General features: G+C 49.1%; 1 protein-coding gene across 3 annotated transcripts in view; it reads right to left on the reverse strand.

Annotated features, from left to right (window-relative positions):
- Positions 1–25,690, reverse strand: part of Galns (galactosamine (N-acetyl)-6-sulfatase) — a 37,451-nt gene that overhangs the window by 10,602 nt on the left and 1,159 nt on the right. For 2 of the 3 annotated variants that reach the window (XR_004944970.1, XM_036187019.1), the window contains exons 2-11: positions 21,782–21,905; positions 20,838–20,912; positions 20,073–20,175; positions 11,216–11,359; positions 9,689–9,755; positions 9,458–9,585; positions 8,912–9,051; positions 7,145–7,248; positions 3,263–3,399; positions 2,471–2,573 (exon numbers count right to left, since the gene is read on the reverse strand). Coding sequence is in view for 2 of the 3 variants with exons in the window: in XM_036187019.1 (XP_036042912.1) it covers positions 2,471–2,573; positions 3,263–3,399; positions 7,145–7,248; positions 8,912–9,051; positions 9,458–9,585; positions 9,689–9,755; positions 11,216–11,359; positions 20,073–20,175; positions 20,838–20,912; positions 21,782–21,905 (1,125 nt within the window). In the remaining variant the exon portion in view is untranslated. Of the gene's footprint in view, positions 1–2,470; positions 2,574–3,262; positions 3,400–7,144; positions 7,249–8,911; positions 9,052–9,457; positions 9,586–9,688; positions 9,756–11,215; positions 11,360–20,072; positions 20,176–20,837; positions 21,110–21,781; positions 21,906–25,690 lie in introns of those variants that run through there. The other variant, XM_036187020.1, reaches the window with a different exon arrangement.

Below are 25,690 nucleotides of genomic sequence, written 5' to 3' on the forward strand. Positions count from 1 at the left end.
ACACTTCCTGCTGAATGTGAGCCCATCAACTCCCGACTTCCCCTTCCCCACATTGCCCCATGCCCACAGAAAGTAGCCAGACTTGAACCTGCATCCCCATACCCAAAGAGCCTGGAATGTTCTGGTGGAAGATCCACCTCAACTCCCTTCCCCATCTCTTTCCCCAAACCCGCCCCTTCAAAGCCCACCAAACGTGGCTCCTCCCCCAGAGATGCTCAAGACCACTCCCATAGGGTATTTAAACTGCATCCCAGAAAAACAGACACGTGGTTCTCTCATCTTAGTCTCCTCTCTGGGAGGCCAGAGAATCACCTGGAACACTTTAAACCTGGGCTTTTCCTAATTTGGTCTGATTTGGTTGGATCTGGATTGCTGCATAGCCAGAGAGGTTTATCCGGGTGCAAAAACCTTCCACTTTCTCAGCCAAGGAGTTGGAGTGTGGGTCTCACTCCTCCTGCTAGAACACAGAGTAAGGCATTACTAGTGGCCCTGCAGGCTTTCCCTGATATCTTCTAGCCCCTTGTGAAAACATGTTCAAGTCAGGACCAACTCATATCCACCATGCCATGTAGATATGAATTCTGCCTGGAGAACCTTCCAGACATTCAAAGGTGCTGACAGGATTTGGTGTATGCCTTTTTGGATGGGGCTAGTCTGGTAGAAGCAAAGATGGGTTTCTCTGGACCCTGCCTTAAGGAGACCAAAGGGGCAGAGTAGCTACCTTATCCCCTGTGGCCCTGCAGGGGTCCACAGAGAGATCCACACAGGCATGAGAGGGAATTTCTTCCTTCTGACTTTTAAACTACCCAGACTCTCAAGGAGCCAACAATGGGTATCTCAGAAAAAACCCTGAGGAGAGTACAAGAGCATGTGTGATAACCCTACGCTCTATTCACTGTAGCCTCAGATCCCTTGAGGGAATTCCAAAGGCACTCCTGGGTTACAGGGACTAGAAATATCCATGAGCACCTGGGAGACAGGTCTCTAGGATACTGGCTGCTTGTGCTGGACAGTTTTGTCAGCTTGTTGGCACAAGCTAGTCATCTGAGAGGAGGGAATCTTAACTGAGAAGATGCTTCCATAAGATGTGATTAATGGAGGAGGGCTCAGACCACTGTGGGAGGTGCCATCCCTGGGCTGGTGGTCCTGGTTCTATAAGAAAGCAGGATGAGCAAGCCATGGGGAGCAAGCCAGTAAGCAATACCCCTCCATGGATTATGCATCAGCTCCTACCTCCAGGTTTCTGCCCTGTTTGAGTTCCTGCCCTGACTTCCTTCAATAATGGACTACAACGAGGAAGTGTAGGCCAAACAAACCTTTTCCTCCTCAGCTTGCTTTCTTGTTACATCACAGCAATAGAAACCCTATCTAGAAGAGTCTTTTTTTTTTGAGCTGAGGATTGAACCCAGGGCCTTGCACTTGCTAGGCAAGCGCTCTACCACTGAGCTAAATCCCCAACTAGAAGAGTCTTTGATGGCATGGCAGGCCAATGTTTAGGATGGCCCTCAGGCAGTGTGGGTCAGAAAGGGGATGGGTGAAACATGGGTTTTGGACACTGTCCTAGGCTGTCCCAAACTTCCAAACAAGGCACTGGGGAATTGTGCCTTTGAGTTATGTCCACCTGGGTATATGCTGTTCACCTGCCCACACATACCCAGCCCAGCCTGGCATGCTGCCCAGCTCCAAGTCCTGCCTAGCTGGAGCCTCCTGAGATGAGACATTGATAGTTTGCTTCCTAGTTGGTTCAGAATGTTCTAGTATTTGGGTTTTTCATTAAGTAATTTTCTTCCTTATTAAGGCACATTAGTAGGTTTTCATGTGTTTAAGAACCCTGTAGAGCCTGAGGGGATGTAAGAGGTAGGACCAGTACCTTGCAGGACACAAGACCTATGGCAGCCCCATGTGGGATGAAGGGCCAGCAGGAGCCTAGGTTATATGTGGTGTGGCACTTCACCTTCAGACCTTGAGCAGGCACCAGGATGTAGATACTGATGCCTCCATTTGTGGGCATTAGCATCTGGGCCTGGGCAGGCCACCATTGATGCTGCCTGCCTTGGAAGGAGCAAGAGAAGGGGTGTTAAGGAGAGGCTTGGTTAGGGGCATAGTAGATAGTGAGTCCTTCTGCCTGAACCTGGACCTTGTGCTCTCTGAAGACCTCCTGTGAAGGCAGGACACCCCAGGAGAGAGTATTTGTCCCCTACCTTCTTTCTCTGTTGGACACCACTCATGCCCCTAGCATTTTCCAGGAGCCCATATCACACAGGGGAGAGAGAAGTGTGCCCAGCCTTTACCTCTGGCCATCTGTACATGAAAACTGAGAATGGGCAGGGCCCACAGGGCCACATGAGGGAGGGAGGGAGGCTGCAGGGCCATGGTACCTCCCCTGATGGTAGCTTAGAAGTAGACACATCAGTTCTCCAGGGATCTTCCAGTGGTACCCCTTCCAGGGCTTGTACTCAAGGGCCTGTACCTGTCTGAATTCCTCCCAGGAGTTGGTCCAAGTCCAGAAGTGGGCCTTGTACTGGCCAAGAGTGACTGCCATCAGTGTGTTGCCACGGTAATAGAATATGGGCCTGTTGTGTTGAGGAGAGAAAGAATCATGATCAAGTCCATGTATTCACTTGTGGGGCTCCTGGAGTGGTGAGCTGCCCATGCCTCCAGGCAGATGTTGGCTAACACTTTAAAGATGTACTAAGGTCACATAGTACAAAAACTGGAGGGGATAGGGGTGTGTGGCTCAGTAGAATGCTTTCCTAGCATGCATGAGGTCTGGGGTCCCACTTGGCCCTGTGTGTATGGTAGCCAATAAGGCTATAGGGATTGGCCCAAGTCATTCCCTGCTTGTTCCTGGCCTTTGATGAGGCAAATCCAGGCCCTAGGAGGTTGGGCTGGCAAAGGAGTTGAGCTGGTGATAATGAGATCCCTCTTCTTGGAAATCAAATGGGACTGGGAGAAGCCTACACATGCTGGAAGGACACCTCCTACCCCTAAAGCCTTAAGTTTTCCTAAGAGTCAGGGCTTCCCAGTGACCCAGTGGGCCCAGGCTGGTCTCCTTCCCAGGTGCATACCCCAGGTCTAGCTACAAGTCCCCATACCACCTTGCCTCCCTCTGTTCCCGAATCTATACTCCTGCTTCCTTCCATATGGGTCACAGCTAGCCAATGAGGAAGTTATAGCCTGTGAGTAGCTCTGGGCCCCATCATGAGGAGCAGGGGCAAGGGAGGTAGGACTGGGGCTGAAACAGATATTGTCTAGCACCAACCTGTCCATGGTGTGGCCCTGAAGCATGTTGGGGAGTAGGTCAAGTCCATCGATTACCCTGTCACTGGGTGGCTTCAGGCCTGCAAGGGACAGGCTGGTGGTAAAGAGGTCCATGATGCTTCCCAGCTGGTGGCTCACCTGAAATGGATATAGTACTCCTTTGAGACATCCTGAGCAGATGGTGTTTGGGGGTTGGAGCCTGGGGTGATGAGCACCCAATTCTCTTCTGGGTCTGCAAATGTGCACATGTGCTCCAACATGTACATATCTGCCACATGCCATGGGTGGGAGGGTCACAGGCAAGGTTGAGTGGAGTCATAGGGATGGTAGGTGGCAGATGGGACTTAGACTGTATATCTGACCCCAGAGTCAGGCCACATTCATGCCCCACTTCTGCTACACATGGATCAGCTGTCATAGCTAGACCTAGAATGCTAGCATCTCTTCCTGGCTCTTTTCAGAGAGACACAAGGGTCCCTCCTTTCAAGGCTCAGCTGTCCCAAGAGAGTAGGCAATGTTCATTTTAACACTTGACACCTGAAAGCTACTATGAGCTTTGTACAGAGAAAAGGTCAGGAAAGTCCCAGAAGTAACAAGGAAGCCAGGGGAGAGGAGCCAAGGCAAATGGTGCTGCCTCCTGCCCCACCCAGTGAGAAGTTCCAAGAGAGGCAGGAGCACTTGCTGGGTCCACTACTGTTCATTTGTGGATGTTAGCCTTATGGGAAGCGTGCATGACTGTTTTCTGCTCATGTTCAAGGGCAGCCCCAGTCAGTAAGTGGCTGGGGGTCTTCTGTGGCTCTGCCTCTTTGGTAACATTGATCTCCTTCATGGGCTCACCCACCCCCAATACCCTCTAAGTGCTGCTGTGCTGGAGACAGGCAGTGTGCATGTCTTTTTCTTGACCTCTGTGGCTTGGGAAGGAAAGTGTACGATGAGCACAGTCTCTGGAAAAGGGAGTCTGTGGTCCTCTAGGAAGACATGACTCCACAGCAGCCAGTCAGACCTCAGCCAGAGTTCAGTTTAGCCAGCACTGCCCTTATCACTTCCTATGTGGCCCTCATTCAATTGCCAGCTGGAGACATTGTTTGAATAAACCTCGAACAAACTTGGCCAGACCCTGACCATGGAACCTCCTGTTCCCCTACGGCTTGCTGAAATCCTCTACCTCTATGTTGAAACTCCAGCCCCTTCCTGTATTGCCTGACTCGGTCACCTATCACCCACATCCTGATAGCTTGGGGGTGGGGGCAGTCTCTAAAGATAAAATGGCCTTGCCTGGACAAACAACCCAGGAGAGACCCTTGCAAGTGCATGCATTCTCTGCTGTAGCACCTAGTTCCTCATTCCCAAACCCCACAACCAGTGCCCCCGCCCCATGCAGACCCCTCCTTTCCCATAGGAACACGGCTGTCCTTCACTGCTTGAAATAAAAGTCCCATCTGTTGCGGTCACTCAGACCCTTGTCTCTTTCAGAAATCTGACAGACACGACTGTTACCATGCGACAGGGTCCCTGTCTGACATGGACACACTTCTATAGAGCCTGCTTGGGAACACTCTGACAGGTGCCAGGGTCTCCCTACCTATGGCGGCAGGGGAACAACAGAGGCCTTCTGAAGCCTTTGGAGGGAACAGAGCCTTCCGAGTGGCTCATGGTCCCTGCTAAGTATTTTCCTCCAAAAAAGAGGGAAGCAGGGGCTGGGGAGGGGGAATCCAGAAACTCATCATTAGGAAAAAAAATAAGGGAAGGGAGCATGTTCCACGGCTGAGGTGACTGAAAGGAGGAGCTCTGCCAGCTCTGCCAGCTCTGCCCGTGCCTACAGCTGAGCACACATGGGCTGCTTGTGATACTGGACTGGACAGCAGGAGGGCGCTGGCAGCTTCTTCAAGATGAAACTGGATCAAAGGTTGCAATTATACCACGGCTGCCAGGTGCAGCAACAGGAAGGCTGTGTCTGCTGCAGGGTAGATGAATGTCAGGGTGTTTTAAGTTATTGCAGAGCACAGCCTGAATCCCATGGGACTCCACTCCAGTTGGCTGTCTTGTGGGAAGCACAGTGAAAGAAAGCCTCAGCTCTGGAGCACTGCTATTTCTTTCCTCAGAAGGCAAGGCTGTGTGTCTTTGGCTCCAGTGTCGTGCCTCCAGAGGGCATCTGTCAGGAACAGATGTGGAAGCAGATGCTCTGAGCCCAGTGGCCATACCCACAGAGGTTAGGCATCCTGGGCCGCCGGCAGCTCCGACTCTCTCTCTAGTTATCCCTCTGAGCTGTGCCAGTGCCAGGTGGGGGCGGGGTTTCACCTAGGATTGGAAATGGCTCCTCATGGGGGAACAAAGGCCATGCCAACTGTCCCTTCCTAGGAAAACCTCATGTGTCTCCCATTTCCCATCCGATGACAACTGGCTCAGTCCTTCTACAACGACCCGAGAGCTGGGAGTGATGGCTTTAGGAAAGGAAGGGTTGGTGCAGCTGTGGGCTAGGTCCCTCTCCTGAGGGTCAGATGGTCACGGCCAGTCTGAGTGTCCATTAGTATCCCAGTAGCCATGTTTCTTCTACATATGATGTGTTTACTGCCGTGGGCACTCTGTCCTACAGAGGGAGCTGGCCAGATGACAGGCAGGCCTGTTCAACAAACTCTGAGATCCACCAACCTGTGAGGCTCTGGGATTAGTGTGACCTGGAAGTCCCTGTCAAGAGGCCCCGGGCAGAGGGTAGTGAGGGGCAGAGGGTAGTGAGGGGCAGAGGGTAGTGAGGGGCAGAGGGTAGTGAGGGGCAGAGGGTAGTGAGGGGCAGAGGGTAGTGAGGGCAGAGGCTCAGGCAGGTCTAGGTTTAGACGCTAGACATTGAGGGTAAGTCCCATGGCTGAATCCCTGGGGTTGTCACCAGGTCTGCCGAAGTAGCTGGCAGACTGGACAGGTGACCTCTCTGGGCCTCACTTTCCTAACATGTGCAAAGGAGAGAAGTGTAAAGACTGTGGCTGGCAGGATGGTAGCCACGAGGGACATCTGCATAGCAATCCCTGAACTCTGTGCTATATAGGACATCACACAGCAACAGGCAAATAAGACAATGGGTAGGATTAAGGATGTGCATCGTCTGGTCTCTAGCAGGAGACTGGCCTCTACTGTCCATGCAAGCCAGTATTTGCTAGAGTCAGCTATCCCGTCCACCCCTAAGAATATGGAGGCTCCCACTCCAGGGTGAACTGAGGAACCCAAAGGGAGGCACTGTCTCCAAGATCACTGGAGGAAGAGGTCAGCTGAGGAACAGTGACAAGAATGTTAATCTCAGCAGCAAGCACTTAGCATGGTGACTACAAGTTCCTCAGTGGATTCTTAGACAAGGGGTGGCGGGCGGTGGTGGTGCACGCCTTTAGTCCCAGCACTAGGGAGGCAGAGGCAGGTGGATCTCTGTGAGTTCGAGGCCAGCCTGGTCTACAGAGTGAGTTCCAGGACAGCCTCCAAAGCTACACAGAGAAACCAAAAAAAAAAAAAAAAAAAAAAAAAGAATTCCTTTGGGGTTGGGAATTTAGCTCAGTGGTAGAGTGCTTGCCTAGCAAGCACAAGGCCCTGGGTTCGATCCTCAGGTCCACCAAAAAAAAAAAAAAAAAAGGTGGCCTACCTGGGGCCAGAGCTGGAGGACGAGGGTGCTGACTGACAAGAAGGTGGCCAGACTGGGGCAATATACACACTCATCCACTTGAAGCCCCACCTCTGGTCTTTGCCACAAAGGCATCCGGGTCCCATGGAAGGCTGCAGCTGTCCCTTGTGGTAAGTCCACAGAACATGGGCAGTCAATTGACTACAGAAGCCTCTATATCATCTGGCACCAATGCCCCCAGAAACCTTGCAGGAGATAAAGCTTCAGTGTGGAATGCTGACTCACCTGGCCTGCAGCAATGTGCCCTGGCCACCAAGCGATTGCAGGTTCCCTCATCCCACCTTCAAATGTAGTCTGCTTCCCACACAGGAAGGGACCATTGCTGCCACCTGGGGATGAAAGTCACCACCTATCAGCCTCAAGATCTCAGGGCTCAGATCCTCTGGGGAATGAGGGACACACAGCACCCCTGCTGGCAAGTGGCTTATACTGACTTCTGAACTCCTGTTTAGGCACGTTTGAGTCCTGAGGTCATCACAGGGACAAAAGACCAGGAGGAGGTCAGGTTGCAGATACAAATCAGAAAACCTGGGTGGTTCTGACCCAGACAGCTAAGATGCTCCGTCTATAGCTTTCCAGAGAGAACAGAAAATTCTTGCCTCACTAGGAGCCCACTAGGAGTCACTGCTCAGAAATAGAAAGCAGTCACAGAAGCCCGTTCCTATCACAGCCATAGACACTGATGTTTTTCAGTTAGTGTTCTTAGATGCTAATATTCACAGGCATCATGTAATGGGTGGGTCTCTAGTAATATTAGAATCACCGGGTCAGAGATGGCCAGAGTTTTCATCAGTCTGTCCTGGAGTGTCTCTAGTAATATTAGAATCACAGGGTCAGTGATGGCCAGCATGCATACTCTGCAGTATTTTCTGCATACTGTGTCCAATTCAATATTATTGCCACTATAGTGGTGGACACCAGTTTTGGTCAACAGTGCATAGTATTCTATTTCCGATTTCCTCAAAGCTGGCCAGTTGTTGGCGAGGATAGCCAATTTCACTTTGCCTTGTCTGGTAATGTTCAGAGTCCACTTGTATCCCAGCATGCATTTTCCCACTTTTTATAACAAGTTGGAGCCTAGACTTGACAGACTCCAGGGACTTTCTTCACCTCCTTTATGGCCACCATCTTCTACCTTAGGTGCAAGAAGGTTCTTGCTCTCCAACCTTAAGCTGCCAAGATCTTAAGATACCATTTCCCTCTGCCTAGCACCTTCTATCCCTGAGAGTTGGCCAAATAGGTAGCAGCTGAGCTCTGGGTATCTGCTGGGAGGTGAGGCAGTCCTGCTCTTTTCTCTGAGATGTATGTGGAGAGCTTCGTGAGAACTAAGGTCATTGTGGACCACAGAGCAGGGCATCAAGAGCCTCCAGGTCAGCCAGGCTAGACTTGGTGGTCTTTTCTATTGCCAAACCAGCTTTTCTTTGGTTTATGATGGTTGTACTGGGCTTCTTCACCTGAAGCCAGGAAGCCCCCAGGACACTTGGTAGTAGGACTGCCTGAGCCACTTGAGGTATCAGAGCCCAAATTGCCTTGGGCAGTACAGGCTGAGGAGATTATTGGGCCCTCAGCCTTGACAGGTAGCCTCATATTAACAGGTGAGCCCCTGTGCACCAAGGGTAACTGCCCCAGGCTCACTCACTGGATGGCTCCCAAGACTGAGAATGTTTTCCTGCCACCTCTGTAGCAGCCAAAAAAGCTCTATCCCAGCACCACTAGGTATTCTGCCAAAGCCCTGGCTGCCAAAATCTCCTGTCGCCTGGGTCTGCTGGAAACTGGCTTCTTTCAGGTAAGGACTGTCCTGAGAGAGCATCTCCTCCTCCTGACACTTGCCTGTTCCTCTCTCTCAGAGGATTCAAATTCATGTGAACCCAGGCCAGGCCTGAGTCAGCAGGGTCAAGACTTTGCTGCTAGGTTCTCTATTTTGGGAGGCTTCTGTCTGTAAGCCACCTTCTAGTCATGACCTGGGGCCAGAGGACAGGAAGTAGAACTTGCCTTCTTTGGGAGCAGAAACGAGGGCTGCTCCATTATCAGATGTGAAGAAGACAAATGTGTTCTTACTGATGCCCAAGTTCTGTAGAAGGCTCAGGATTTTCCCAACACTGTCATCTATTTCCCGAACAGCATCACCATACCTGCAGGGGAAGATGACATTCTATCAGGCAGCCAAGGGCATTAGTGTGACCCAAACACTAATCCTATCACTTCAGAGATGACCAGTGGGGCAGCTGGCTGCTTCTCAGAGGGAAGTTCCAGCTCAGGTTCAAATGGTTCATTGCAAACAAAGCTGGATATAATCACCATGACTTTCTTTTTATCACTGATCCTGGACTGGAGGAGGTTAAAGATGGATGTTTTGTATCTTTCTTCCTTTTATGGTGCTGGGGATTGAACCCCCTGGGGTTCAATGGCCTCATGTATGCTAAGCAATTTTTACCACTGAAAAACATCCCAGCTGCTTTGGACTTCCCATAATGGCTCAGAGCACCCACCCAATGATACTGAGCATAAGTGAAGGCCCCAGTGGAGCTCATGACTCACCTCCCTCGAAGGCTGGTACCCAAGAAAGGTCTTGAGGCATAAACTGGTGCATGAGTGGCATCGATGGCCCAGTAGAGGAAGAAGGGGCTCTGCCTTGCATGCTGTGTCCTGATGAAGTCCAGAGCTTCCTGGGGGAAAGGCCTCCATTCTCTTCTGCTTCAGGTCAATTCATCCCCCTGCCTCCCCAGCTTCCTCCTGCCTTCTTGCCTTAACTGGCCCACTCAGCCTTACCTGTAAGTAGAGTTGGGTGAGGTTAGCTTCCCCGGTCTTCAGGTTAATTGGGAATTCTTCATAAAATCTGAAAACAAAAAACAAAAATCAGAATTTAGTCAAGAAAGCCCCTTCCTCAATTTCACTGCAAAGTCAGGAATGTTCCGTGTGAAGCTTGCCCAGATCTCAGGTGAAGATCCGGTCTGAGGCGACAAGGCTCTGAAGGCCCCAGATTGTAAAAGGAGTATAGAAAAGATGGGTGTGTGTGTTCTGTAGAGATCAGACAAGGCCCAAAGGTGTAGCTGAGGACATAGGCTTTAAAAATAAATGCATGTGTGTATAGGTACACATGTAAATGCAGGTGTGCACGCAGTGGGTACACACATATGTAGAGGAGGACAATCTCCTTTGAGATGGGTGTCTGTCTGTCTGTCTGTCTGTCTGTCTCTCTCTCTCTCTGTATCTTATTGCTGAATTTTTTTTTTTTTTTTTTTTTTTTTTTGAGACAGGGTCTTACTGTGTAGCTCTGGCTACACTATGTAGACCAGGCCACATTGGCCTTAAACTCATAGAGATCTGCCTGCTTTTGTGTCCCAAGTGCTAGGATTAAAGGGGTGCGCCACCATGCTGGACCAGAGTCTCTTATTGGTTTGAACTCACCAATTAGACTGGTGGGCTAGTGAGCCCCAGGGAGCCTCCTGTCTCAGCCTCCCCAGCACTGGGATTACAAAGGCATGCCATCCTGCCCAGCTTCCTACACTAGCACCAAGGACTGGACTAAGGTTCTCATGTTTGTGAGGCCAACACTTTATTGGCTGAGCCATCCTCCCAGTTCCAGAGGCTTCTTTTTGAGAGGTGAAGATGTTCTATAGCCTGTTGCAGGGATGACTGTCACTGAGTACACCAAGGGCCATGCAGATATAAAGCACTCATTTTTAAAAGGGAAATGTTTGGCTCAACCTTTGCTGATATAAGAACTTCCACCCAAGGAAAAAATGAGGAAGGAAAGAAAAATTAAGCAATCAAAATTCAAGAAAGATGAGTCAGGTCCTTGACACCGAGCTAGGCCTGATCCAGGTGGCCTCCCCTCCAGAGCAGACCTCTTCTGTGGTGACAATGGGCAGTCCCTGGAGTGACTCTCACACCAATTTAGCCCCACAGTCTCCTCTCCTGTGTGCAGTTAATAGGCCAACTAAGTGCCTGAAGATGACAGTTACCCCACCAAGAAGGTACATGGGTCCTACACACCCCCTCCCAAATATAAGCTATGAGCACACCTTGGAGGTAGGAGGACCTTTGAGTCATATGTCTGAAAGGAATCTATGACTCTGGAAAGGTTAGAGATGGCCTCAGGTGAGACTCATGAGGTCCTGGGCAAAACTCCCTAAGAAGCAGAGTTCTCACTCCCAGCACACAGGGTACCGGATGCCAGCTGGTAGTTCAAGAGCATCAGCCCTGTTCCTGGGCAAGCACTAGAGACAAAGAGCAGGGGTGAAGGGAGGCCACAGGGATGGGGCAGGAGGGAAGGGAAGGGGCTCTGTCTGTTACCTGCCGACCATCTCCCAGTCCCTGTACACAGGGATGTTGGGCTTGACCTTGTTGTCGTAAGGTCCAAAGTGACAGTTGGGGGATCCAAACCACTCATCAAATCCATGTTTCAGGGGGTGGAACTGGGGTCTGTGACCTAGATGCCTAGGAACAGGAACCAAGACACTCAGAGACTCCCTCACTGGGGACACTCCATGCTTTGATCAACAACAATCCATCACCATCACAATTGCTAACTTGCCAGGGTCTAGAGACACCAAAATACAAAAGGTCAAGACCTCACTTCAAGAGGGAGCACAGGAACCCATCTGTCCTCCCCAGATAATGCTAGCATCCAGAGCTCTAGGCATATCCAAGGGCATAACTGAGGACATTTTAGTGAGCAGAGAGTGTCCTGACAAAGCCAAGGGGTTCCAGGCACAGCTAAAAGTGTCCCAGCACAGCCAATGGCATCTGGGTACAATGAGACACAAAAGAGGGTTTAGGGGTCCTTCAGGATCTGGAAAGAAACCCTGAAGGATAGTGCATGGAGAGAAATCTCCCAAATGCCTTGAAAGCAGTTGGATACAAATGCCCATTTCAACTATCTCTAGACTCAGCAGCTTCCTCCTGCCTTTCTTTACCCTCAGGGACACTCCAAGGACTGTGTTTCTCCCTTGGGTTTTCAGTCAGGCAGGTCACTGCTCCATCTGTTAAGAAAACGTCAGAGTATTATCCCAGCCAAGGAAAAACACCAGGAAGGTGGCTGAGTGGGAAGATGATACAGTGCTTAGGACTGTCCCCTCATCCTCAGAGCCTAGGGCAGGAACTGATATTGGAGTGAACAAAAAAGAATATGGCAGTATGCCTGCTCTGGTGACAGTGCAAGCTATGTGGAGACCTAGAGATGAGAGGGGTCCACAGAGTAGAGCCTCACAGGGTAGGGGCCTTAGGCAAAGCTGCAGGATTCCTTTGTGAGCCGTGCTCCCTCAGTGCCAGGTGTGACCCCATGTTCTCTCATCTGGCCTCCTTTTCTTTCAGGGACACTTAATCACATTCCCTCCATCCACTAGTAACCACAGGAAGGCTGCTGAAAGGTACCACGATCCCAACTCCAACGCCAAGCATCAGTGGGTCAGCAGTCCTGAGGTATCCTGGAAGCAGAGCCTGTCCTTCCTATGGACTCCAGCTCCTACCTGCTCTTCAGAGCACATGTTAGACTACCACTAACTCCAAACCAAGCTATATGTGATGTTATCATCCAGCCTGGGACACAGACCTGTTTATCTGTGTTGTACACGCACACCTGCAGAAAGCCTTTTTCAGGTACAGCTTTAACACAGCATCCCTGAAGAGGAGTGTCCTTCTCCCAGCTGTACTGGGGATAGGCTATCTTCAGGGAGGCTCTGCCTTGACCTTTCACCCAGGTACAGAGTGTGCAGATCCAAGGTTACCATTCCATGGGTAGGGTTAAAGGGCACCAGAGAAGTCTTGGGGATAACTGGCTGGTCAACAACTATTCTACCTGCTCTTCAGAGAAGAGCATCTATCTAGAACCAGTTTCCTCACTTGCAGGGGAGATTGGCACAGCATGGTTGGCTCTGCAGTGCTTGGTGTGCCATTTAGAGCTTTTAGAGCTATCCTCAGACCTTTACACACTCAGTCCATAATTACCCCTTTAGGGACTAGTGCACCACTATGGTACAGTGACATCTCAGATCCTTAAGCCAGCCTGCACTACATCATCCATGTTGAACATGCTCTCAGGCCCACTACAAGATACTGGTCCTTTCTGAATATTGCAGGATAGATGGGAGGACCCTTGTATCCATGTCCAGCATTTTATAGTCTCTGTGTAGGAGAAGCATGACCAGTGCCCTGCCTGAACACAGCACTTGGTCCTAACAGTAGTTGGTACTAACCAGCAGGTGAACAGGACTAGAGAGTGGGCTGGCGGTCTCCTGAGATTTGTGTTCTAGCCTCATTCACCCACATTTGGCTGCTGGCAGATTATGCAGGAGTCTAGGCTCATGCAGGACTTGGTCAGGGAGATGAAATTTAGACCCTCAGTGCTGAGGTCTGCATAAAGGACACAGGTCAGTACTGGCTGTAGCTGATAGCACTGGACTAAACCCTGCTCATAAAGAGCAACTGAAGATCTGCCTCCAGCCTCTGAGAGCCTGGTCCCTCCAAGGTGCCTCTTTCAGAGTCTATCAGACCTGTTCCTCTTGGTCTTCTCTTTCCTATCAGAAGTCATCCAGAAAGATCAGTGGCAACTTGATTCCTGTTCAGCTCTGGCCCCTTCAGGCCTGACAGCAGGAAGCTGTGGACCTGGCAGAACTGTCAGGTAAGATGCAGGCATCTCTGGTTACTGTGGGGCCTCCAGCTCTTCCTTGCCTGCCTCTGCCATGGTTCCCTGGACTTCCCTGCTACCCACTTGGGGATTGTGCAGATGCAGGAGGGACCTGATGCTTGTCAGCTCTTCTCTGCCACCACCCCCTGGTTATGGCTAGGTTGCATTTTTGTGCTTGCAAAGTGACAAATGTTTCTTAGGCAGCTCTAGGTTGCCTAGATTTCCTAGTATCAGGTTTTCCACCCCTGTGACTAGTAACAGACTCAGAGAAACCATCCCCAAGGGGAGCCATGAGCGGGGCCATGAGCAGTGAAGATCTGAGAACAGAAAACTGGGGAAGGCTTTCTGAGGGAAGGGACCTGCTTGGCTTCAGGCTGGGGAGAGCTCTCTCGGGGGATCATGGGATGCTGCAGGAGTAAAAGAGATGGATGTCAGTGCTAGAAGCCAGCAACAGTGAAGCGACACAAGCAGCTATGGACGGATTGTTCCGACTCACACTAAGCCACCTGCTGCTCCCTGGCTCCTACCTAGCTCTTCTTTGTGACTTAGGATAACGTTTGTCACTAGACAGAAGCCCTCTGGTGACTAGCAAACTGCTTCATCTGTATGCGAGAATGTGGTTGGCTCACTTAGTGACATTTTACTGTGGCCACAGGCATGGGTGGGTCAGAGAAGGCAGAAAGTATGGTGGGAAGGGGGGAGGATGGGGAGGACTGAGTGCCTGCTCAGTATCATGCTGTGACAGCTTTGCTGGACGCTGGTGTCTTGACCTCCTGCTGGACTTAAGATTCCAATTTTTGTTTGTTTGTTTGTGTGTGTGTGTGTGTGTGTGTGTGTGTGTGTTTTTCCGAGACAGGGTTTTTCTGTAGCTTTGGAGCCTGTCCTGGACTAGCTCGGTAGACCAGGCTGACCTCTAACTCACAGAGATCCACCTGCCTCTGCCTCTTGAGTGCTGGGATTACAGGCTTGCACCACCACCACCTGGCAAGATTCCGACTTTTTAATTTAATTTTGAGACAGGGTCTCACTTTGACTATCCTGGAGCTTGCTCTGTAGACTAGGCTGACCTAAACTCACAGAGATTTGACTGTCTCTGCCTTCACCACTACACTCAAGTTCCTGACTTTAAACACCAAGTTCTTTTTTTTTATATTTAAAAAAGATGTATTTATTTTTATTTTATGTTCATGGGTGTTTTCTCTGCATGTGTGTCTGTGTACTATGTGTGTGCCTGAAACACCAAGTTCTTAAAAGCTCCCTGCAGATGCAGGGTGGTGGTGGAGCATGCCTTTAATCCCAGCACTCAGGAAGGCAGAGGCAGGTGCGGGGAAAAAAGCCCCCTGCAAAGATTATAGATGGCACACAGCTGAGGCAATGGATCATGAAACCTCACTGTTGGCATTCTGGCCCTCCCCTTGGGGACCCACCCTGCAGTCCCCCACTTCTCTCTGTTCCCATGAGTTGTGTACCCCTCCCCCCCATCTCTTTCTTTTCCACTCTTTCCCTCCCCCCTTCTTCCCCCCACCAAATAAAACTCTTCGCTGAGCACTGCTTCCAATGGAGTCTCTGTCTCTCACCCACTGTGGAGCACCTTGGCCCAGCCCCCCCCCCCCAGGCTGTGTCATTATATTGATGCTGTGTGACTTGGCTGGTTTCCCCTGGCGTTTGCTCTTATACACAGGCAATTGGAGAAACACTGGGACCCTGTACCGTCTAACACCATCACTTTTCCAACTTCCAACTGGAGGACCCCTGGGACTCTTCACCCTATTGGTAAGACTCCCCCTTTCCTTCTGGCCATTTTCCACGAGTGAGGATTCACTGTCTTCTCAACCATGGGTTCTCGCCTCTTGGCCCTGTTCAAGACCTGGTACCAGGCACCACGCTTCTCAGGCTTTCAGCCCTCCAGCCCGTTTCTATGCGACAGCATAAGGCGACAGCTTATGCCCACTCACTCCACGGCCCACAGCCTTTGGATGACAGTCCACCGGCTATTTTGAGCCACCACTGGTCCTTGCTGACCCTCAGGGACACTGGAGGGCAGTCTGTTGGACCTTGTACCTCACTCTGGAAAATGTGCCTACTCTCTCCTGTCCCAGCTCCTTCCTTCTCGCCCGCTCCCTCATGCTCCTCCATGCTCCTCCATGAGTTACATCACCTGTCACCAGGTCCCTCTCCATGGCATATGCACCCTTTAAAACTGCCCCTCATCCCTCTCCTCTGTAATTTCACCCCCAGCCTCTTTGCTCTCTCTTGCTTAACTCTGTTGCCGGGGTCTCACCCACCTGACCCCGCAGACCCTGGCACCACCATTTCCTGCAGCTGCCTGGTCCCTCACCCTCATGCTTCTGCTCTCAAACTGTCTCCTGCTGTCTGTCTCTGTCCCTGTTTCCCACTCTTCTCCCTCCTCCTGCCACCACCACCAGGGACAAGCCCCTCCCCCTCCTCCCCTACTACCAAGGCTCGGGAGGTGGCCACATAAATATGTTTCTGGCTGACTTTTTGTTGTTGTTGTTGTTTTCGAGACAGGGTTTCTCTGGGTAGTTTTGGTGTCTGTCCTGGATCTCACTATGTAGACCAGGCTAGCCTCACAGAGATCCACCTGCCTCTGCCTCCCAAGTGCTGGGATTAAAGGCGTGTGCCACCACTGCCCAGCTCTAACTGACTTTTAAATGCTTCAATTTATCTGTTCCTTATCTGTTCAGTCTTGGGGAAAAACAAAAGAAAGAAAACCCATGTGAACACGTGGTCAGGTGTCAGAGGGTGGTCACATGGGCAGGCAGACACACTTGACTAAGGTCAAAGACAGACATGCTCTGTCGCCATATTTGATAAGGGCAATCACATGGTCATATAGGCACTATCTTGGCTAAGGTCATATGACCTCACCACCATCTTTACTAAGGGCAGCAAAAAGTCATTTTCTGTCAGTGGCTCAAGCATTGGCAGGGTGCCCAGCACTCGAGCCATTTGTAGGGGGGTGGTAAAAACAAAAACAAAAACAAACAAACAAAAATCCCTCCACCTCTAGTACGCCCCACAGGTCCAGTCCCAGCCTGGCTTTCCTTCTTCTATGGACACCCTATGGGGCTCTTGGGCATCAGTGGAGTTGCATGCTGGCGATATGGCCAACTTGTCAACTCATTTTATAGATTAAAAAAAAAATCAAGCCTTACTTTCCCTAAAGCTACTAGGTCTCTCAACATAAATAAATGATTTGAATGCTTCAGATTATTTTCCCCTTCTATATATTAAGATTTTAAAATTTCAGATTTTAACATTAATAGAGTTCTGATGCAGTTTGGGTCACAAACTCAGGATTTGGGATATTCTTGGTTGTCTTCCAAATATAAACTCATAGGTATGAGTCTACTGCTGTTTTTCAGATTCCTGCTCCAGATAAAGGAGTTTCCCTCATCTGTCTATTCCCGAGGATGGTATTTTTCTTTCTCCTGGTCTCCCTTTCATAATTACTAAGATCATGGGCCTAAAGGCTCCAATTCAGTTCATAAATTTTAACTTTTGTCTCTAGTCTATCTGCTTCAGCAGGTTTCCACTTGGCTGGCAGACACATCCAAGCGTCAATGGCTGACTGCAATCTGCCCCAAAGGACCGTGAGCTCTGACTTGCTGAAGGCTGATATGATGTGGACCAGTCCAGCCAAACATAATTGTTTCATCTCTACAGCCAGGTCAGATGACCACATACTTCCGATAAAGAGCCCATTGCCTGGGCTCCCTCCTTATCTTTGACTGGCCTTTCAGCCTCCCTGGGCTCTGACCATCTACGCCCTGTTTCAGCTTGAAGCAGCTATAGAAGAGCATCATCCCTGTCCCCACCCCCAAGCCCCCCCAAAAAAACAGGTTAAAGGGCTAAGTCAAAGAAAAACCCCTGGCATAGGGGAAAAATTGGCTACCTAATGCCCATCGATATACCAGGAAACTAGACCAAATATTGTCAATTGATAGATTTATTAACTAAAATAATTCTGCACTGGGATAAAACACTTGACCCTCTTTATGCAGAACCAAAATGGTATTATATGACCTTAAGAAATAATTATTTCTATATAAATCATTCAGGAATATAATCTGGCTGTACTCAAAGATCAGAACTACAGGGCCTTAAAAATGGTAATAGAAGGCTGGAGAGATGGCTCAGAGGTTAAGAGCACTGGCTGTTCTTCCTGAGGTCCTGAGTTCAATTCCCAGCAACCACATGGTGGCTCACAACTATCTGTAATGAGATCTGGTGCCCTCTTCTGGCCTGCAAGCATGCATGTAGGCAGAACACTGTATACATAATAAATAAATAAATCTTGAAAAAAAAATGGTAATAGATGCAGACATCGCTGCCAATGGCTTAAAAAATGTCTCTCCTTACTCAAGGTCTATTCAGGCTTAGAAATGTAAGCCTCCTTGTCCTTACTAAATTTATCTGTTTAGATTAACAAAAGCTAACTTAGAGATTTATACCTCTAGAGAATTTAAATAAATGATGGCATATGTTTGATAAATAAGATATTTGATAGGCAAGATGTATATCCTGTGATGGAGATTCTGGTCCCCGAGAGAGTCCCTTTCTTGGTGTTGGGCCACACCCTGACTCACAAACCCCTTTTGTCCTGTTACCATTTGGCTCTGGGATCTTTCTCCTGTCTCTCTTCTTTGCCTTGTCAGGAGAAAGCAAGTCCTAGCCTTGTGGAAGCTGCTAAGATATTGGAGCCTTGGGGAATACTAGCTGATAGTCAGACATTCATACCTAATAGTTAGGCAGTCCTCAAATGCTCAGAGATCTGCAGAATATGGCATTTAAAATGTTGATCAAAAAGCTTATTATATTAGACAGAGACTCCCAAATCCTAACAGTGACCCAAGGTCTCCAAAGAAGATTATGAGACACCATGATGTCTCCACATGGATTATGGCAACGCTGACCTCTGGGCAAGATGCCCTAATGTGACACCTGCCACTAGGACCCAGCCCAGACTGTGGACAAGCAGCAGGACATCAGAGAATTGATGGCACCCCTTTTGCCTAGACAAAGTTAGATCAGTCTTCCCTATGTCCCTCTTCCACAGGAAAAACTTCCACCTTATGGGCCTGGTGGCCAAAGATTGATGCTGTTCTGATACTTCCGCCTCCAATGGTGGAGACCTGGATATGGCTGACTGGGTAAGGACTGGTCCCTGTCATTTTTTAAATAGATTCAAAAGCTGCTTGGTCTGCACTCAGATATGATTTATCCTTCTCAGATCTCTGATTCCATTTGATGACCAGGCTTCGCTTCAGCTGCCTTCTCAGTTCTCTATGTAAAATGCACAGGTCTCCTAGGGCTACTACTAGGTCCAGACACAATTTACCTTGTTACCAGATCAGAAAAACTCACAGAACAAATTTCAATATAACCTTTTTTTTTTTTTTTTTGAGCTGAGAATCGAACCCAGGGCCTTGCATTTGCTAGGCAAACGCTCTACCACTGAGCTAAATCCCCAACCCTCAATGTAACTTTTTAACTATTGACTGCTCTCAGTATATCCTGGTTTGTTTATATGAAGATAGGAAAGCTGTCTGATGATGTTTAGGGAAGCCTCCCTCCTCCTTCACTCACTCAAACACTTCCATCCAGTAAATTTCCTCTGGTTACAGATGTAAGAATGTGTTTCATTGGACTGAAACCAGGCCTTAAAAATGTTCATAGCTTTTAGCCCAAAGCCATAGCCTTTTGCTATGACATCAAGGTGTAAATCTGTTCCAGTTGTTTTACACACTTACAGGTTCCTGCATGGGTCCACCCTCCTACCAGATTTATGCCAAGACCAACCTTCAGGGGCTCTCCAGATACACCGGCCTTGGCACCAGTTCTGAGGATGCCAACCACCAACTGAGGACAGCAACGGGGATGGATACACCCCCACCTCAAGAGAACAACAGACGTGATGGCTCCTGTACTCCTAAAGAACACGCCATCCCTCAGTTCACTGCTGGTACCACCTCTCCAGGCTCAAGCAAGCACCTACCCGACAATGACAACAATCTATTTTTTTCTCTTAGCAACCTGCCTTCTCAGCTCCCTCAAGGAACAGATGCCTGAGATCTCCACAATGACAGCCAACTAAATGCTTCTTCACTCACACCTCTTGCCTTGTGTGACCCTGACTCCCACTTCACTCTAAAATCAGCAGGAAGCAGTTTCAAGAATTCAGCACCTTCACTCCCCGACTTGCTATCCACAACTTGCCTTTTTAGATTAATCAGAACAGAAGAATGTTGGCATTCTGGCCCACCCCTTGGGGATTCACTCCGATTGTCTTGATGTAAAGCCTACTTTAAGAGAAAACTCCTCCTTCCCCACCTCTATTCCCACGAGGGGTGCACCCCTCCCCCTCTCTCTCCCTCTCCCTCTCTCTTTCCCCCCACCAAGTAAAACTCTTCACTGAGCGCTGCCTGCATGGCATCTCTGTCTCTCACCCGCTGTGGGGCATCTTGGCCCAAAGGCCCCTGTGCACTGTATCATTACACTTACCACTTGCCCACAATCTTGTTGGTATAACCTGCCTTCTTCAAGAGCTCAGGCAGGAGGTGCTCCGAGTTAGGGATGCCACCCATGATCTCCTGCGGTGTGTAAGCTGGAAGAACAATACTGCATTAGAAATATCACATCTCTGGAATGGATACACACACTACCCCATCAAGGTGGACAGGCAGAACTGTGGTCAGGCTAGAGACACTCCCCACGTTATTCCCAGGTACTCTCCAAGTTAGTATCAACATGGTGGGGATGGTGTAATGCTGCCCCTCATCCCCACCTGTCTGGTTTGGCATTTGATATCATGTTGTTCCCTGTAGGCTATGATCCTGGCTCTTCCCATACTCCTTTTCTTCAAAGCCACTTGAAATTCTATCTCATTTGGGACCCTATCCTTAGAGAAACCATCCAAGCTCTTGAGCTTGTTTCTAGAACATTCCCTGCTCTGACCTGAAACCTCAAGGCTTTCCCAGTGGAATGGGAGCCATGCCAGGCAGTGCCCCAGGAGCAGGCCAAGGGTGGTGGGCAAATGCTGTGTGGTGTACCTGAGGTGCCTCAGTCCCAGCTTGGTTCTCACTGGGCCAATTCAAGGAGGAAGCTTGTGACATGGGGCTGCACTGTGGTAGTCAGCTCTGCCTTAGGTTGCCTTTATTTACTGTTCCAGACCCTAAACCTCTCATACTAAGGCCTAGGACACCAGCTTTCTCTAGTCTAGATTGAGGTACCTGCAGGGTTATGGGGGTGGGGGTTTGGGGGGCATACCATTCCTTGCATGTGCGTTGGATGTGTAGAAGCCATTGCGAATGGGCAGCCGTCCTGTGAGCAGGGCTGCCCTGGCTACATAGAAGGATAAAAACAGACACCATGACACAAATCCAGGTAGGACCTTCAGCCAGCTCTGCAGTGCCTCCCATGTTCACAGTTCCTGGGAGGTGTCTGTCATGAATGCATCAGGCTGACACTGAACTGTCGTGTTTCAATCCCCTCCAGCCTCTGTGTTGCAGAAGTTAGGCACTGAGAGATGGCTCACCAGCCTGTTGACGGATGGAGGTTTATATAGCAGGCTCTGCTACTCAGCTCTGTTATTGTGCTCAGTCTCCAGACTCTGGGACAGCCACCAGACTGTAGGTCCATATGGCCTGCCTCCTACTGACCCCTTGCCCCATCTACTGTTCTTACTTAAGGTCAGCACTTCTGTAAACACCAATGTAGTAGGAGTGACATTCTTTGGGATGAGGACATGGCCTCACTGCCTCTCCACTACACCCATGTCTTGTGACCAGGAAGTACAGACAGTACTCTGAGGGCAGTGTGGCAGTTCTGGGAGATAGACATGGTCTCACTGCCTTTCCACTACATCCATGTCTTGTGACCAGGAAGTACAGACAGTACTCTGAGGGCAATGTGGCAGTTCTGGGAGACAGACAGCAGCCCTCCCCTGGTGCAGAGTGACCCCTGCCTGCTGGGAGGCAGATAGCAATATCGAGGGCACGCTATTGCCCTTGAAGGGTTCTAATAAGCTCCAAACTTATGGTGACTCAGGGCTCGGATTCAGGGGCCAGCACGATAGCAATAAAGTACTCATTCCACCTGCAGCCTTCCTGACACCTGAGAAAAGGCTGTTTACCTAGATTAGGGTGGGAGGGGCAGATGTGGCGGACTCTGCTGGCTAGCTGGGTCCAGGGCTGAGGGCAGCAGCAACTTACATGGTGAGCACAAAGGGTTGGCAGAATAGAAGTTTGGGAAAAGCATCCCTTCTACAGCCATCCGGTCCAAATTTGGGGTCTCTCTGGAAGGCTCTCCATATACACCCAGGTCACCCCAGCCCATCTGCAGGGAAGATCAAAGAGATGAGGAATGAACCCTTTCAACAAGTGGTTCTTTTGTTACAAGGAAGAGCCACAGAGTTTACCCAAACCCTGGAAGCTTCTGTGAGTTGCTCCAGGACTTACAAGAAATTTGCTGGCTTTCACCTCTATATCAGTTTGACCACCACCAGGAAGATATCTGTGTTTGCCTTCCTCCTCAGCTGAGATCAACCCCTGTATACTCCTAGAGTCTTGGTGTCTAAGAATACACATCTATTTTCAGCATAAAGCTGTTATGCAAATTTAGATTTCAAAAGCAAGTGGTGAGGTTCCTCAGAAAGCCAAGCCTAGAGTCACCACATGGCCTGGCGGCCTGGCTCAGTGTACCTCACAGAACTGAAAACCCACGCTCCAAGACTACATGAGTGTCCATGGCAGTCTGATCCCAACCATCAAGGGCTATACCCAGTCCAAGTGGCCACCAGATGATAGATGAACGAGTTGTAGGCTATACTGTCTGGGTAGAATTGTATTTCTCCAAATTCATGACCATCTGAAGCTCATGAGTATGACCTTAATTCACTTCCACATTGGAATGTTATTCAAGGAAACCTGAACCCATGTTTCTAGGCCGTGATCACTCAGATTTGGTTCAGAATAAACTCTCACTCCCTTTGAGATGTAAACTGTGCTTTGGGTCAACTATGGCAAACTCTCATTGGAGGGAGGACATGCAGTCAACTCCCAGCTATGGTTCATCACAGTGAAGGGATGGCAAGCAGTAAAACAAGCAAGGGTGGGGATGCACAGGGTGGTGTTGGGAGGTCTAGACCAGGCAGCTTCCGGTGTCCTGCCTCCATGGCTGTATGCTACAAGCCTGCTTCCCCCAAGGTCAACTTGTGATAGCACAGGTGAGTGGAATCAACTTGAGAACTTGTGAGAGGTTTAGATCTAGAGTTCTCTCTTTGGGCTGGTCATGAAGGCACCCTGTACTTTACACACACCAAGATGACAGATGCACAGGGGTATTAGATAACTAATTAGATATTAGCAGGCTTGGAAGTTATCGGGATGGATCCTTAACAATCAGCTCGCAAAACCAAGACCTGAAATTGTGGGACTGATACTGGTTCATAGGATGTGACTAGAGTTGTATTTATAACCCTGGGTGGAGTTATGACATTAATGATGGGCATGTACAATTTTTGTCTTTGTGATATATTGTTATCTTCTACAAAGTTCATGTTTGAGAACTGCAATCAGTCACAAAAAAAAAATCACAAAAATATGTTTTAAGTAAGTTTATGATTCTTGTGTTGGGCCAAATTTATGGCTATCCTTGCTGTATGTGGCTGCAGGTTGGACATACCTAGAAGAGTTGGAGGTCTATCTTTCCTTCTTCCTTCCTTCCTTTTTTCTTTCTTTCTTTCTTTCCTTCTTTCCTTCTTTTTTTGAGACAGGGTTTCTCTGTGTAGTCCTGGGTATCTTGACACTCACTCTGTAGACTAGGCTGGCCTTGAACTCAGAGATCCACCTGCTTCTCCCTCTCGAGTGCTGGGACTAACATGTGTCACCTCTGCCTGGCTTGGACCAAAGCTTATTTTAACTTGGGTTGTGCATGTCCTTCTCTGTTCAACTCAGCTCCCCATGTTAGGAAGGGTTATGTGGAAAGCCACCCCAGAACTAGGCTCATGAAGCTGCCCCTACTTCCAGCCCACACCTACCTCCAATGACCTTGAGTATTTTGCTCTGCAATGGTCCTTTTTTGGTCCTTGTCCACTCTCATTCTTTGACTGTGCTCTGCTCTACAATGGTCCTTGTGACCATTATCTGCTCTCACACACACTCTACTTATGCTGTCCTTTACACAAACCAGCCTCTTATGCTGGCTGTAACCCTTAGGACAGGAGTGGGTATGGAGTCTTTTGCAAGTCAATGTGACTGGCAGGTGAGTAGGTCTTTTGTATGGTTCACTATGCTAGTTCTGGAAAGCCATCCTCTGTTCTATAATGGCAGCCTCACAGGGAAAGGGGCTTATCTAGAACATGCCCTCTGGACACTCGTAATATGACCAGGGCAGGACAGGACCATGATAAACCAGTCCAAAGTCAGTGGCAATCCTTAAAGAATTTAAACTAGACAGTTAGACAGTCAGACAGTGCCAAGCCTGGAGCTGGGAGCCATGTTATCCTAGGAAAGCCAGACACACATAAGCACATGGTGCAGATTCAGACATGATCAGCCTGGCAAAGGCAGCTCTAGAGAGCAAAGGGAGGGGTTTGCGGAAGAGGAGACTAGCATGGAGGCTCCTGTGCTGCTGAGCCTGTCTTTATCTGCCATGCAGGGGCCACCTCAGGACTTTTCTCCCCTTCTGGCATTCTTGCCTCTTCCGGCACAGGCACCCTGCCCTGGAATAGGTCAAGTATGAACCAAGGAGGCCTCCCCACCCAGGGTGTCCTTTCCAGAGGTGGGCTCAGCTTTCCTGGAGCACAGTCCAGCATATTCTTCTCACCTTATGCTTGGGTCAGGAGTCGATTTGAGTCAGCAAAAGCCATTGTCCCACTGGGACTGCTGACAGTAGGGTAGGTGAGCTGGGAGTTGCCTAGGGCTGTCATGAGGCTGTCACGGGGCCACCAGGGGCCAGCTTACAGACAGCTGCCTTATGAAAGGGGAAGCCTGAAGCCTACTTGCTTTAAGCCAGAGTGATCTTTGGTAAAGCCAGGGATTCCCAGTTTTAATGACATTAACTGAGTTCATTTTCAGTTATATATGTATCAAAACTGTCTACATGACAAGACCCAAGTTTTGCAGAATGTTCTTGGACAGCCCCAGGGTATTCAGAAGGTAGGTGGTGGAGGTTCCTAATCAACCACCTTCAGGTAGACTGATCTGGTGCTAGCCACATGCCATTAGCCAAAACCCCTGTACTCATCTGCAGCTGCCCAATGGAGATGCACTCTGAACTTTACAAGTAACTTTATATTTTTTAGTCACCACATTAGAAAAGCAATTAGGTTACTAGATGTTGTGGTTCATGCTTGTAATCTTAGCACTGGGGAGACTAAGGCAGGATGATTGCCTTCAGTGTGAGGCCAGCTCGGGCTACAGAGTGAGTTTCAGGCCAGGCAAAACAACATAGCAAGACCATGTCTAAAAAAACAAACAAAAAACAAAACAAAACAAAACAAAAACCAACTAACTAAGCAAATAAACAAAACTAAAAATAAAAGTAAGTAGTCACGATGAAGGCTAACAGTACATTCACTTAACTCAATTATCCATAGTCTATCATTTCAACACTCTTTAGTAGTCTAATAGAGTGTTAGAGAGGACCTTTCACTTCTCACAGGCTGTCATTTGGAAAGGAGAGAACAGAAAACTGACAGACAAGCACCTGTATAGTCAGTACTTCTGATCAAACAAACCAACAAAACAACAAACCAAGCCAGTGTGACTTAGCTCTAAAAGGACCTAGCCCGGAAAGGCGCTATATATGTATGTCATATATATCTTCAATACTGCTTAGTACTGTGCAAAGCCTGCTACCGGTCACCAGGACAGGCGCTGGAGGAGCCGGGCACCCAGAGTAGAATTAGTCATCATCCACATAGAATGGGAAGCTGGAAAGAAGCATTCAAGGTTTCCTGCAGTGGATTCTGGGTAGTGGAATTATATACAGGATTTTTCAGGTATATATTTTTCTTCATAATAAAGAACCACTAACCTAATGATGATCAAGTGGGATGTTTACTTTTTCTCCTACTGAGTCTCTAAAATCCAACTAATTTTACATACATGGCACCTCTC

Source organism: Onychomys torridus, chromosome 5 (assembly GCF_903995425.1).
Source record: "Onychomys torridus chromosome 5, mOncTor1.1, whole genome shotgun sequence".
Taxonomy (NCBI): Eukaryota; Metazoa; Chordata; class Mammalia; order Rodentia; family Cricetidae; genus Onychomys; species Onychomys torridus.